Raw genomic sequence first — 16,544 nt, forward strand, 5'->3', positions numbered from 1 at the left:
GGAACTCAGCAACAATGGAATGCCAGTAGAAAGTCTACATAGATTTCTTTCCACGATTAACAGACTCAGTATAACAGAACTGATACTAAACTCAATGGGATTGGGGAATAGTTTACTTCATGAACTCTCAAATTTAAAGAATCCTAAACAACGCACTCTTCAGTTACGATCTAATCGCATAGCTGAATATGATCAAAGATTCTTTCAAAATTTCACTCAATTAGAAACAATAGATCTAGGGAACAATAGCATCAGAAGCGTTCGTATACACCACTCTTCGTCTTTGCAAATCCTGACCCTCTCATCCAACTGGATTAGTGAGTTCCCAAGATTCTGTGCCAGTAACACGAGCCTGAATCCGTCGTTAAAAACGTTGTTTATTGATAACAACCGACTGTCGGCGATTGAAAGACGTCAGTTGCAGTGTCTACCTACTCTTAGGCTGATGTCGATATCCGAGAACCCCATTTCTGTCTTACCCACCAACTTGTTTGCAGATTTGACGTCCTTACAGAATGTTCATTTACAAGATCTGTCGAAATTAAACACAATAGAAGACAGTGTGTTTAACAACAGCAACCTTCAGCGGAGTGACCTCCGGAACAACAGATTGATGATGAGTGATAAGCAAATTCACGCCAATGCATTTGACGGCTGCTCTGGCTTGTTGCATTTGAGCATTGCTTACAACAACTTCCATGGTGTGGCCGAAGAAAAGACGCAGCAACTGTTTGAACCATTGTCAAATCTACAATCCCTTGATATGGGAAGTTGCAGTTTAAGACAAATACCCAAAGCCATCACTAATCTTAGAAATTTGACTTTTTTGATTTTGTACAAAAACTACATTTCTAACTGGCCCAAGGGAACATTTGACCAACTGACCAGCATTCGAAAACTCTACCTGACTGCCAACGAAATTACGTCTATTCAAGAGGACTCATTTCCAGAAGACCTTCGAAAGAACCTCGTTCGCATCAACCTGGCTCTGAACCAGTTCTCCTGCAACTGCGACATACTGTGGTTCCTCGGCTGGTTCAGACGTGACATGCACAAATTTGCCGAAGCTCCGCGAAAGTACGTCTGCTTCTCGCCGATGGGTTACAAACACAGGGAGATAATCGACGTGGAGCTGTCTGAACACACCTGCCTGCTGAGCTACGCGCTGACCGTGACGATCGTGATCAGTGGCAGTCTGCTGGTCCTGCTGGTGGTCCTCCTGTCACTGCTCTACAGGTTCCGCTGGTACATCAGATACTACGTGTACATGGCGCGCTACGACAAGCGGAGAGCGGGCAGACTGTGGGAGGACGAGTTCAGGACGCGTTCGTTAGTTACAGCTCCGACGACGAGGACTGGGTGGTCGACGAACTGGTACACCGTCTGGAGGACGATCACAACCTCAGACTGTGTGTTCATGGAAGAGATTTTACATCCGGGTTGATAACCGATCAGATCGTAGACGGCATAGCGCAGAGCAGAAAGATCATTCTGGTGCTGTCCAACAGCTTCGCGCAGAGTCAGTGGTGTCAGCTGGAGATGACGATCAGCCAGTCGCACGTGCTGGAGACGGGACAGGACAAGCTCGTGCTGCTGATGCTGGACACCATCCCGGCCAGGATGATGAGCAGCTCTCTCCACGTGCTGTTGAAAACCAACTCCTACATAGCCTGGCCCGAAGACGAGTGTTACAGACGGTCGTTCTGGAGACGGGTGGAACAGTCTTTAATTCCACCTCAGTGATCGATCAGAGAGAGAGAGAGAGAGAGAGAGAGAGAGAGAGAGAGAGAGAGAGAGAGAGAGACTGTGAGAGTGAGAGTGTGTTCGTTTCTCCGTATGCGCGTGTATGTTCAGTGTGTTATGGTTTGTCTTTTGATACTATTTTGCCTATTTGTCAATATGATCAACTGAGGTGCCGTAAAGGCATACTATCACAGACCACTGACCTATTTAATAGTCTAACAAAGTATTACCTGAACAAAATAATTTGATTTGTCCCTAAATGTACTTTATTCAACCATCTTCATAACCACCATACTCCATTTATTAATGACATTTTGTAAAAATAATTGTATTATGGCAATGGTCCATAATTCAAAAACTAAAATTGCTGAGAGGGATGACATGGGTTTCACTTCATCATGGTTCAGTTAAGGTGACGCGATAGCTAGATTTGGTTTCCAACAATTAAAGTAATTTTTATTTATTATCCATTTTTAGAGAAATAAGGTCCTTAAATCCGTGACAGTATGCCTTTGAGCTGTCGGTTACATCATACAATATGTAGGTGTTTAATTGGGCCTAGTAGTTTTGCATTATTTTATAAATTATTGAGTTGCTTATTCGCTGGCTAGCTGGCTGCCGACCGACCGCATGGCAGATATTATTCAATTCAATTCATTCATTTTGACAAAGCAATAGCCTATAGGTAGAAGTCGCATAAACATGAGTGGCTGTCACCATAGCTAAATGTATTCCACTGAACTCTGTCCTGTGTTACGTTTGACGTCGTAGTCGGAGTGGCAGTCGTCTTTGTGGTGGTACAAGAAGGATGTATTGTCCAGTAAAGGATCTGCCCGGAAGTGGCTGACCTCCTACAGAAGCAACACTAGACTGCGCTTCATGGAATCAACCACTAGTTTGCCAAATGCCCATTTGACTCTGCTTTGAGATACGGTCCTGATAAGGGATTATGGTTTTGTCGTTCAGCTTTACACAATAAATTTCCATAATTACGAAAGAACAGCTTCATCATGTACGTGATGTAGTGTCTGCGTTGATTTGTAATACATATTGAATGCATTCATTCATATTGTGTCTCAAAGGTTAAAAGATCAATACATACAGGTATGGAATGATAATTTAAATATATATCCAAAATGTATTACCTCAAATCAACACATTCATGCGAAAATTATCTTTTTCACTTACCGGCGAAACATTGGACAGTTTACATTCGATTCTGGACTAGTAATCATTATTTACCAATTGAAACTGGCCGATGGCAAAACATTGAAAGACAAGACAGAATATGTCCTCTTTGTAAAATTTCTTTAGGTGACGAATATCGTTATTTATTTCAGTGTCCTTATTTTATAAATGAAAGATCAACATATCTAAACAAATACTACTACAACAGACCTAACACTTTCAAATTGTATCAGCTATTTAATTCTACATAGTTATTAACCACAAAGAAATTATGTATGTTCCTCAATGCTATCGACACTGTTTTTAAAAACATGTGTATGTTATAATTATATCCAGTGTATGATTATATTATATGTATCATGTCTAGAGTATACTGTTGTCTTTAAAATTATTCTTGTATAATAATTATACTCATTTATGTATTATTGCTATTATTATGTATCATAATTAATTATTATGTAACATAAATTGTCAATAATACACTGCAGCTGTCCATATAAATGTTTGTAAACCACCTCAATGCATCACCGTTTGGTGATCTGAAAGAAATAAAGTTCTGTTTTGTTCTGTAATAGAGACAATAATTAGAAAAGTAAAAAAACAATTGAAGGATGGACACCGTATAAAATTAATTAGCAAGTTCTCCGCATTTGGAAGACTGGATCAAATATATACTAGTGGAAAAAAGTTCCTGTGCACCAAATGATTGCCTATATAATATAATTTACTTGAAATCTGGTTATAAAAATTTCAGCAACTGAACGTGTGATCACTCCCGTCGATATTCCAGAGGTGTCCTGTCAATTGCACGAACTATTCATACTTTGTGATCACACGTTGCATTACTAGCATTCTTGGTCACATGCTCCTGTTTGACGTCATTTTTCTTATGATTGGACTTTAAAACTATTGTATGGATTCTCATCACTCAGAATTTTTGTTTTTTTTGTTGGTATCTTATCGTCGTCGCCTCCCAGAAAATATAAATCCTACTGAAATTTTAATGATGCACAGGAACTTTTTTCCATGAGTATATATTTTCCAAGACTGCGTCATTTTAAAGAATTAAAATTGTTATCAATTTAAATGCAGAAGGGTTTTCACCAATACTACTACTTAATATATACAATACACAGATGAGAATTGAATGGACACTGCAAAATAAAGTGGAATTCGTCTTCAATGCTATTAGTGTCACAGAGTCTGGAAGTCTCAAGCTCACGTTCAATATTTTTACGTCGACCAGTTTCCATATTGAGTTGATGAGCAAAACACCTGAATGTACTAATGTAACTTCTAAATGCGACAAATAGTACTGTAGACAGTGATTGTCAGTTAAGTGCTTATAAATTAAAATGTTTGAAGAAACAGAGTTGCATACATTTATTGAATAAATTTATCTCTAAAGCGAATTGTAACATCTGTGATAAATATTGCTTCATTACTGACATTCTGACATATACTAGGGCCATACTGTCCGAGGGCAGGGGGAGGGGGGGGGGGGGGCAATTACTCCCCTGAGAATCTTACCTATTTCTTCATTTTGTACTCCAGAAAATAGCATACACATCTCAGGTTTTAATTTGTAGTGTTTCATTTGTTTATAAAAAGTAGTGCCTCCCCTTAGGATTTTGATGAGGGTACGGCCCTGTATACAAACATACCAATGTTCTCAAGAAGTGGTTTCACACGAATAGCCCAATTTACGTATTGTTCACAATCTTTAATCATTTCTAGAACAAAACCTCCCTGTGCCATATTTCTTTTTCACTACCACCCAACTTATGTTAGGTTTTTCACTACCACCCAACTTATGTTAGGTTTTTCACTACCACCCAACTTATGTTAGGTTTTTCACTACCACCCAACTTATGTTAGGTTTTTCACTACCACCCAACTTGTTAGGTTTTTTACTACCACCCAACTTATGTTAGGTTTTTCACTACCACCCAACTTATGTTAGGTTTTTCACTACCACCCAACTTATGTTAGGTTTTTACTACCACCCAACTTATGTTAGGTTTTTACTACCACCCAACTTATGTTAGGTTTTTCACTACCACCCAACTTATGTTAGGTTTTTCACTACCACCCAACTTATGTTAGGTTTTTACTACCACCCAACTTATGTTAGGTTTTTCACTACCACCCAACTTATGTTAGGTTTTTCATTACCACCCAACTTATGTTAGGTTTTTACTACCACCCAACTTATGTTAGGTTTTTCACTACCACCCAACTTATGTTAGGTTTTTCACTACCACCCAACTTATGTTAGGTTTTTCACTACCACCCAACTTATGTTAGGTTTTTCCTAAAAGTGTCCATTTCAACGAAAAACCCATAGTTCTGAATCATACATGAAGACTTATTTCCCTTGAATGGCAAACCAATAAAAGAAATAAGCAACAAATACAGATAAACAGTATAAACATATTTTTAATCAAACTATGACTATTGGTAAAAAAATAATAGAGAGAGAGAGAGAGAGAGAGACAGACAGAGAGACAGAGAGAGACAGAGAGAGACAGAGATACATAACAGTTTTATACACATATTTGATGTCATTCAGGTCTGATTAAATGTCTGTTAGCTGGAATACATCACAGAGAGAGAGAGAGAGACTGACTGACTGACTGACTGACTGATACATGAAAACTGTTAGCTGGAATACATCACAGTGCCAGATAGACTGATACATGAAAACTATTAGCTGGAATACATCACAGTGCTGGATAGACTGATACATGAAAACTGTTAGCTGGAATACATCACAGTGCCGGATAGACTGATACATGAAAACTTAGCTGGAATACATCACAGTGCTGGATAGACTGATACATGAAAACTTAGCTGGAATACATCACAGTGCTGGATAGACTGATACATGAAAACTTAGCTGGAATACATCACAGCATTTCTGGCCACATCCTACAATATAAAAACACACTACCTTGTTAAATATATAATCAAAACAATTTTAACTAACATATCTCTTCAAAGTTACAATCCAGCCAGTGCACCACGATTGGTACATCAAAGGCCGTGGTATGTGTTATCCTGTCTATGGGATGGTGCATATAAAAGATTCCTTGCTGCTAATCGAAAAGAGTAGCCCATGAAGTGGCGACAGTGGGTTTCCTCCCTCAATATCTGTGTGGTCCTTAACCATATGTCCGACTCCATATAACCATATAACCATAAATGAAATGTGTTGAGTGCATTGTTAAATAAAACATTTCCTTCCTTCCTCGGCCTTGGTGGTGCAGTGGTTATGCCATCAGACACACTGTTAACAATAAATGGCCCCTGTTTGTTACCGGCCTCGGTGGTACAGTGGTTACGCCATCAGACACACTGTGTTAACAATAAATGGCCCCTGTTTGTTACCAGCCTCGGTGGTACAGTGGTTACGCCATCAGACACACTGTGTTAACAATAAATGACCCCTGTTTGTTACTGGCTTCGGTGGTACAGTGGTTATGCCATCGGTTATAAGGCTGGTAGGTATTTGGTTTGCAGCCCGGTACCGGCCTCGGTGGTGCAGTGGTTACGCCATCGGATATAAGGCTGGTAGGTATTTGGTTCGCGGCCCGGTACCGGCCTCAGTGGTACAGTGGTTATGCCATCGGATAGAAGGCTGGTAGGTATTTGGTTCGCAGCCCGGTACCGGCCTCGGTGGTGCAGTGGTTATGCCATCGGATATAAGGCTGGTAGGTATTTGGTTCGCGGCCCGGTACCGGCTTCGGTGGTGGGTATTTGGTTCGCGGCCTGGTACCGGCTTCGGTGGTGCAGTGGTTACACCATCGGATATAAGTCTGGTAGGTATTTGGTTCGCAGCCCGGTACCGGCCTCAGTGGTGCAGTGGTTACGCCATTGGATATAAGGCTGGTAGGTATTTGGTTCGTGGCCTGGTACCGGCTTCGGTGGTGCAGTGGTTACGCCATCAGATATAAGGCTGGTAGGCATTTGGTTCGTGGCCTGGTACCGGCTTCGGTGGTGCAGTGGTTACGCCATCGGATATAAGGCTGGTAGGTATTTGGTTCGCGGCCTGGTACCGGCTCCCACTCAAAGACCACTACACTGACTTCTCTCTCACTAACCCACTATCCTGGACAGAGCCCAGATTGCAGAGGTGTGTGCACAGGACAGTGTGCTTGAACCTTAATTGGATACAAGTTGAAATGAAATGAACATCTGCTGATTCTGATCTAACAACCAATTACATTATAGCCCCTGTATAAACTGAAATACGCTTCATCATACCTGGTGATCTTTAACTGATCCTAATCTAACAACCAATTACATTATAGCCCCTGTATAAACTGAAATATGCTTCATCATACCTGGTGATCTTTAACTGATCCTAATCTAACAACCAATTACATTATAGCCCCTGTATAAACTGAAATATGCTTCATCATACCTGGTGATCTTTAACTGATCCTAATCTAACAACCAATTACATTATAGCCCCTGTATAAACTGAAATATGCTTCATCATACCTGGTGATCTTTTAGTGATTCTGTCCACTCTTCAGCCGCAAGCTTAGGAATAACTGCAACAAGTATTTTCATCACTTTCTCCACATTTAGTTTAAACATATTCAGTGCCACGTCTATATTAACCTATAGAAAAAGTAATGTCAATATTAAATCATCATCTGTTTGTACCATCTATCAAAGTTTGTGGAAATTACCCTAGAAAATTGCTGTACTAAGTTTCAGAACTCTCCAATCCTACCACTAGGAGGCAACGTTAAAGGGAAGGTCGACAGACTATTGAGTATGAAAAAAACTTTGTCAATGACGTAGCTGAGCTAAAACATTGTGTATGAACAGTGGTGACATTACGAAGAAACAATCATGATTGCACAATGTCCTGTCAAAGGGACTTTATACTGTTTTTGAGTGTGCTCATAATTAACACTCGACGCACTTCTGATTTTTCAATTCCATCCAAAACACGCTTGAGTTTGGAATTATGAGTTGTAAACTTGGATAAAAAAAAGAACTGAACAATTGAAAGAAATTAAAATGATTCATCTATGGGTGTCAAATAACTATTTATTACACAAAACTCCAATATCGTCATTTTAGCCTTTTGACAGCCAACCAAAAACCCTAAATGCTGAGAAAACGTACTTCACCTGTAAGTGTTACCCAAACTTTTTCAGAAGGCCATGGCATATAGAACAATAAAATTTAAGTTAACTCTCTAAAAAGAGTCATGTACGCGAACTAACCCCCAACCCCCCCCTTCCACCTGAGCCAGGACTATTAGTAATAAGGGATCTTTTGTATGCAACATCCCACAGACAGGATAGTACATACCACAGCCTTTGATATACCAGTCGTGGTGCACTAACTGGAACGAGAAATGGGCCCACCGATGGGGATTGACCCCAAACCGACAGCACATCAACTGAGCGCTTTACCACTGGGCTACTTCCCACGCTGGATGACAAAAAAGCTACCCGTGCAACATTCAACATTGAATTTTTAAGAAAAATAAATGGTGATAAAATGTTTTTTTCTACATTCAGTTTTGATAATAAAAATAAAGCCTAGCCCTTAAACGTACCACTGACAATGACTGATCACTGCACCAATGGTGGGAGACTATCTTCAGCAGTCTTTCAGGCCATTTCATTTGAAAAAGTACATTATTCATAATTTACATATGCTTTCAAACAATAATAATAATACAATTTAGTTGGAGGTGTAGTTAAAATATTTTAAAATTAGATTCATTTGTTTTATCATAAAACTATTAAATCATTGAATTTGTGGGTGACATTTACAGTTGAATATGAAAACATTTATAAGTTTACAGCATTGAAATATTAATTTCTAATCACACCAGAATGTAACATTAGTATATCATAATCCAAACTAAAATGTGGAAGGTGTGACCCAAGTTATGTTTATGATTTTACTAGGGAAGTGGTGCCAAATATTCTGAGAGTAACATAAATATTAAACTGTAAACATTAAGAAATAATATTAACTATTCTGTTAGCCATAGAAAACGTTTGTTGGTTTTCTTTCATAAAGAGACAACATACAGAAATTACACAAAAAAACAACGGTTTAATGACACCCCAGCACATTTTAATACATGGATATTAAGCATCAAACTTTGTACTCCTGACACTTGTCTGGAGAAGAAACCTGTAGCAGTTACAAAAGCTAAAGTTACTGATCAGCATGTTTGACCATGACATCAAGTCACACACGACCACTCATCCATGTCTGACCGTGACATCAAGTCACACACGAGCACTCATCCATGTCTGACTGTGACATCGTCACACACGAGCATTGAACCACATCGCACTGTGACATCAAGTCACACACAAGCACTGAACCACATCGCACTGTGACATCAAGTCACACACAAGCACTGAACCACATCCCACCATGACATCAAGTCACACACAAGCACTGAACCATGTTTGACCATGACATCAAGTCACACACAAGCACTGATTCACATCTCAGTGTGACATCAAGTCACACACAAGGACTGAACCACATCACACTTGACATCAAGTCACACACAAGCACTGAACCACATTGAACTGTGACATCAAGTCACACACAAGCACTGAGCCACATCACACTGTAACATCAAGTCACACACAAGCACTCAACCACATCCCACTGTGACATCAAGTCACACACAAGTGCTGAACCACATCTCACTGTAACATCAAGTCACACACAATCACTGAACCACATCCCACTGTGACATCAAGTCACACACAAGTGCTGAACCACATGTCACTGTGACATCAAGTCACACAGAAGCACTGAACCACATCCCACCATGACATCAAGTCACACACAAGCAATGAACCATGTTTGTCCATGACATCAAGTCACACACAAGCACTGAGTCACATCTCAGTGTGACATCAAGTTACACACAAGCACTGAACCACATCGCACTGTAACATCAAGTCACACACAAGCACTGAACCACATTGCACTGTGACATCAAGTCACACACAAGCACTGAACCACATCCCACTATGACATCAAGTCACACACAACTGCTGAACCACATCTCACTGTGACATCAAGTCACATACAAGCAATGAACCATGTTTGACCATGACATCAAGTCACACACAAGCACTGAACCACATCCCACTGTGACATCAAGTCACACACAAGTGCTGAACCACATCTCACTGTAACATCAAGTCACACACAAGCACTGAACCACAATCCCACCATGACATCAAGTCACACACAAGCACTGAACCATGTTTGACCATGACATCAAGTCACACACAAGCACTGAACCACAGTGGGATCCCACTGTGACATCAAGTCACACACAAGCACTGAACCACATCGCACTGTAACATCAAGTCACACACAAGCACTGAACCACATTGCACTGTGACATCAAGTCATACACAAGCACTGAACCACATCACACTGTAACATCAAGTCACACACAAGCACTGAGTCACATATCACTGTGACATCAAGTTACACACAAGCACTGAACCACATCACACTGCGACATCAAGTCACACACAAGCACTAAACCACATCCCACTGTGACATCAAGTCACACACAAGCACTGAACCATGTCTGACCATGACATCAAGTCACACACAAGCACTGAACCACATCCCACTGTGACATCAAGTCACACACAAGTGCTGAACCACATCTCACTGTGACATCAAGTCACACACAAGCACTGAACCACATCCCATCATGACATCAAGTCACACACAAGCACTGAACCATGTTTGACCATGACATCAAGTCACACACAAGCACTGAACCACATCCCACTGTGACATCAAGTCACACACAAGTGCTGAACCACATCTCACTTTAACATCAAGTCACACACAAGCACTGAACCACATCCCACTGTGACATCAAGTCACACACAAGTGCTGAACCACATCTCACTGTAACATCAAGTCACACACAAGCACTGAACCACAATCCCACCATGACATCAAGTCACACACAAGCACTGAACCATGTTTGACCATGACATCAAGTCACACACAAGCACTGAACCACAGTGGGATCCCACTGTGACATCAAGTCACACACAAGCACTGAACCACATCGCACTGTAACATCAAGTCACACACAAGCACTGAACCACATTGCACTGTGACATAAGTCATACACAAGCACTGAACCACATCACACTGTAACATCAAGTCACACACAAGCACTGAGTCACATATCACTGTGACATCAAGTTACACACAAGCACTGAACCACATCACACTGCGACATCAAGTCACACACAAGCACTAAACCACATCCCACTGTGACATCAAGTCACACACAAGCACTGAACCATGTCTGACCATGACATCAAGTCACACACAAGCACTGAACCACATCCCACTGTGACATCAAGTCACACACAAGTGCTGAACCACATCTCACTGTGACATCAAGTCACACACAAGCACTGAACCACATCCCATCATGACATCAAGTCACACACAAGCACTGAACCATGTTTGACCATGACATCAAGTCACACACAAGCACTGAACCACATCCCACTGTGACATCAAGTCACACACAAGTGCTGAAACACATCTCACTTTAACATCAAGTCACACACAAGCACTGAACCACATCCCACTGTGACATCAAGTCACACACAAGTGCTGAACCACATCTCACTGTAACATCAAGTCACACACAAGCACTGAACCACAATCCCACCATGACATCAAGTCACACACAAGCACTGAACCATGTTTGACCATGACATCAAGTCACACACAAGCACTGAACCACAGTGGGATCCCACTGTGACATCAAGTCACACACAAGTGCTGAACCACATCTTACTGTGACATCAAGTCACACACAAGCACTGAACCACAATCCCACCATGACATCAAGTCACACACAAGCACTGAACCATGTTTGACCATGACATCAAGTCACACACAAGCACTGAGTCACATCTCACTGTGACATCAAGTCACACACAAGCACTGAACCACATCGCACTGTAACATCAAGTCACACACAAGCACTGAACCACATCGAACTGTGACATCAAGTCACACACAAGCACTGAACCACATCCCACTGTGACATCAAGTCACACTCAAGCACTGAACCACATCTCACTGTGACATCAAGTCACACACAAGCACTGAACCACATCCCACTGTGACATCAAGTCACACACAAACACTGAACCACATCGCATTGTAACATCAAGTCACACACAAGCACTGAACCACATCCCACCATGACATCAAGTCACACACAAGCAATGAACCACACCCCACCATGACATCAAGTCAAACACAAGCACTGAACCACATCACACTGTGATATCAAGTCACACACAAGCACTGAACCACATCCCACCATGACATCAAGTCACACACAAGCCACATAGGCTACTCTTTTATGACAGGCAGCAAGGGATCTTTTATTTGCGCTTCCCACAGGCAGGATAGCACAAACCATGGCCTTTGTTGAACCAGCTATGGATCACTGGTCGGTGCAAGTGGTTTACACCTACCCATTGAGCCTTGCGGAACACTCACTCAGGGTTTGGAGTCGGTATCTGGATTAAAAATTCCATGCCTCGACTGGGATCCGAACCCAGTACCTACCAGCCTGTAGACCGATGGCCTGCCACGACGCCACCGAGGCCGGTACCACACAAGCACTAAGCCACATCACACTGTGACATCAAGTCACACACAAGCACTGAACCACATCCCACCATGACATCAACTCACACACAAGCACTGAACCATGTTTGACCATGACATCAAGTCACACACAAGCACTGAACCACAGTGGGATCCCACTGTGACATCAAGTCACACACAAGTGCTGAACCACATCTCACTGTGACATCAAGTCAACCTACAGCTTGAACGCCTTCCTTCCAGCTGTCGAAGTCGGTCACAATAGCAAGAGACGCGTAGCACAGACCAAGTTCCTTTGCCAGCACAACCTGAAACAAGAAGGACAGTCTGAATGTTTGATTAGCATTTTAAACAACAGTTATTTAATGGTTAGGTCAATATTTTAATATTGTGTTTCGTCCAGCAGGTTTTAATTTGGTCAGGCAGAATGTGAAGCTTAATTGCCGGATCAAATGTCCAGCAGGAATTTCAGACCAATTTCAACCCCTGGATTTTTTATGTGCATTTTCCCATAGACAGGACAATATACACTACAATGTTTGATGTACCAGTCAGATGGCACTAGTTGGACCAAGGGAAACCATAGACAAGACAATATACACTATGATCTTTGATGTACCAGTCAGATGGCACTAGTTGGACCGGGGGAAAGGATAATATACACTATGATCTTTGATGTACCAGTCAGATGGCACTAGTTGGACCGGGAAAAAACCTGAATCTGTTGAGGGCGATCAATCGTAGAACCCATCGTACCTCAGACGAGCACTCTTCACTCCCAAAATACACAAATTACTTTTGCAAATCACGTCTCTATTTTTCAAGTCCAAAGCATATGCACTCGGGTTAGACCATCAGAACAACACAATTTTTAACCAATGGCAACTTTGCTGATGTTACTTGCTGCAGAGACTGGTTCCTGAAGACTTGTAATCTTATGGATTGTCGAGAACCAGACTACTGCTGAATATCAATATTCCATGGCCACAATGTGCTCTGATTTACAATCACTTGCTGTCATGAACAGCAAATGCCTTAAAACAAAGCAAAAAAAGAAGAAGAGTGTTTTAAAAGCATCAAGATGACATGTATCATTTTGTAAATGAACATACTTGAATACTACATGAGAGGCCCCTGGATACCTCTCGTTATTTACGATGAGCTGTTTAACAAAATGTATCTGACAAAGGAAAGCCAGTTGGATACATTTTCAAACAAGTTGTGAGATACCGTAACATGATTGTAAATTAATCACAAATTAATAACAAAACATACATCAAAGGTTTTCTACAAGTTGAGCGTCTTGTTTGTTTTTCTAATGGCTTTAAATAATAAAAATTAATTTAAAGTAGCACTTTGTTTAAACAATGTGCAAAAAATGAATACTTTTAAAAGAAACATCTTTAGGTAATTTCGATGTAGTAGAAAATTTTCACCGTTGATTGAAGTATTTCGTTTGAAACGAGATGTTGCATCAATATTTTATTAAATAAAATAACATTTGGAGCACACATGAATTATTTTATTCCCTGTTACGGTACTGACTTACACATTACGGTACTAACCTCTGTTACGGTACTGACAAACATGACTACTGAAATGTTGTCTTTCTTAAAGGAAAAAAGAAATAATTTGAAAAATAAAATTATAATACTATGCAAATTAATTCCTGAACCAAACAGCAAAATAAGTAAACAAGCAAATTTATTAGGCAGTTCTATTCATTTAAAATGTATTTTTAACACTCTTCCCCCATCCCCTATCCGCTGTAAACATGCCTACCTGTACAATGCATGTCCCATATAGGGCAATCCGCGAAAATATTTAACTCACATATACATGTGTATTCAAAGTTAACTATGGGTGGGACGTAACCCAGTGGTAAAACACCCGCTTGATGCGCGGTCGGCCTAGGGTCGATTCCCGTCGGTGTGCCCATTAGGCTATTTCTCGTTCCAGTCAGTGCTCCACAACATCAGGTCTGTGGGATCATGCTTATAAAAGATCCCTAGCTAGTCTGTATGCATTCATACATAAAAGATCCCTTACTGCTAATCGGAAAAGGTAACCCTTCGCATGGCGACAGCAGGTTTCCTCTCTCGTTATCTGTGTGGTCTTTAGCCATATGTCCGACACCATATAACCGTATTTAAATTATGTTACGTGCGTCATTAAATGAAACAGTCCATCCCTCAAAGTTACCTAAGTTAATGTAAATTAACTTCTACTTTACTTTTATGATTCATAGATACCAAATAAAAAGGAGAGTGCATAGGTCTAACTCCACAATGTAAAAGTCAATTTGAATACCTTACCCGAACGTACTCTGTATATGGTGTCTTGTGTCAGTAGCCTACTGACTAGCATTATTATAACTTTTATTGGTCCTCGCAGGCAAATTAATTTAAAAACGATGAATTTAAGTGCTGGCAACTGCCATAGTCACTTAAGCACAATCTGTTCATACACTAGTAGGCTACTTGATATTGGTAACTTGAACAAAAACGATGTAATGGCAGGACACACGTACGGTACACGTTGGTGTTTTAGATGTACAAATCAAAGACCCAGAACAACTCAACACTGGTGTTTCCTAGTGTGCCCGATCTTTCTTCGATAAATTGTATTTGGGTATGAGGCTTACAGAAACAATATGAAATGCTTTTTTTTTTTTGTAACGAAAAAAATCATGTTCATTTGACGGATTTAAGTTCTGTATTAAATTAATGGTATTAAGTATTACAAAACACTTATAGCAAAACATAAATACATCTCAATAATTCAGTGACGGCTGCTGCAGTTTTGTAATGAGAGGTAGCAACATCAAAAATGCCTTTTGTCGTACTGTAAGTTAAACAAACATATATGTACATTATATGCTGACGAAAGCAATCTTCCTTAATAAAAATAAATAAATAATAAATAAAGTACCTAAACAAAATCCACACAAAAATTACACACAAACGCAAAAACAAACAAACAATAAGGAAAACAACAGTCGACCAAGATATTACATTTTAACTACTAAAACGAACAACCTCCATCATATTTATTCGTTACACTGCATTTTAGAATCATTGTGAAATTTGGTGTAGGTGGGGGTGGTGGCAGATAAGATTTCCAACATCCTCCTCTAGGACAGTGTCCGCACTAGTAAATCTGGTATAGTTAAGTAGCTATAAACTTACTATAGAAAGATTCCTGCCATTTCAAAAACATATTGTATTTAAGATTTTGAGAAGTTTGATTTAATATGTAAAATGTACGAATATGTCATTTGGTAGTTTTGAGTTATTTCGGTGTAATGTAGTATACTGTTATATAAAATTACAAATATTAATATCTATTTTGCACTTTATGGTACCCATTATGTCAGCTGTTATGTAATAATGTGTTAGTACCGTAACACTGTGTCAGTACCGTAACGGAAAATATGTTACGGCAGTGACGTTATGGTACTGACTACATTTTACAGAAATGACACTGTTTACATAAAATGCATAGCTGTATGCAATGTTTCATGGTGCCATACCCAATACGCCATTCTTTTTTACATAGTTATATGGTCATTTAAACGCCAAATGCACAGAATCCATTGCGAATCTGTTTTACGGTACTGATGTTAAATAAACATACTAATTCCACCTTTCGAAGCAACTTGACCAAAACTTTGTAATCACACAAACGATTTTTCCTGCGGTGCTCATGAAATACTGGTTATGACAACTTTCAAATCATCAGACAATAACTTTATTGAAATCAACATACATTATATTAATGTTGCTTCTGTTAACGTCGCGTTATGGTACTAACACGAATCTTGGCGACAGAGTAACATTTGTCTCCGAAATATTTTTAGTAAATGAAATTGATGTTCACATGCTGCAATATGAAAAACCCAACTTTTAATTATATCAAAAAACTTA

At 40.1% G+C, this 16,544-nt stretch overlaps 2 protein-coding genes across 2 annotated transcripts in view; one reads left to right on the forward strand and one right to left on the reverse strand.

Annotated features, from left to right (window-relative positions):
- Positions 1-31: 31 nt before the first annotated feature.
- LOC121376025 (toll-like receptor 4) lies at positions 32-2,033 on the forward strand. The gene is given in 2 exon segments (XM_041503788.1): positions 32-1,319; positions 1,322-2,033. Coding segments are annotated over 2 exon segments (1,647 nt in total). The 5' UTR covers positions 32-94; the 3' UTR covers positions 1,744-2,033.
- A 3,319-nt stretch (positions 2,034-5,352) lies between these two features.
- The window catches only part of LOC121375897 (S-methyl-5'-thioadenosine phosphorylase-like), a 57,004-nt gene continuing 45,812 nt past the window's right edge, over positions 5,353-16,544 (reverse strand). Inside the window, exons 7-9 of the mRNA XM_041503587.1 lie at positions 12,840-12,926; positions 7,438-7,560; positions 5,353-5,862 (exon numbers count right to left, since the gene is read on the reverse strand). Coding sequence (XP_041359521.1) covers positions 5,827-5,862; positions 7,438-7,560; positions 12,840-12,926 — 246 coding nt within the window. The 3' untranslated portion in view covers positions 5,353-5,826. The remainder of the gene's footprint in view (positions 5,863-7,437; positions 7,561-12,839; positions 12,927-16,544) is intronic.

Source organism: Gigantopelta aegis, chromosome 6 (genome assembly GCF_016097555.1).
Source record: "Gigantopelta aegis isolate Gae_Host chromosome 6, Gae_host_genome, whole genome shotgun sequence".
NCBI lineage: Eukaryota > Metazoa > Mollusca > Gastropoda > Neomphalida > Peltospiridae > Gigantopelta > Gigantopelta aegis.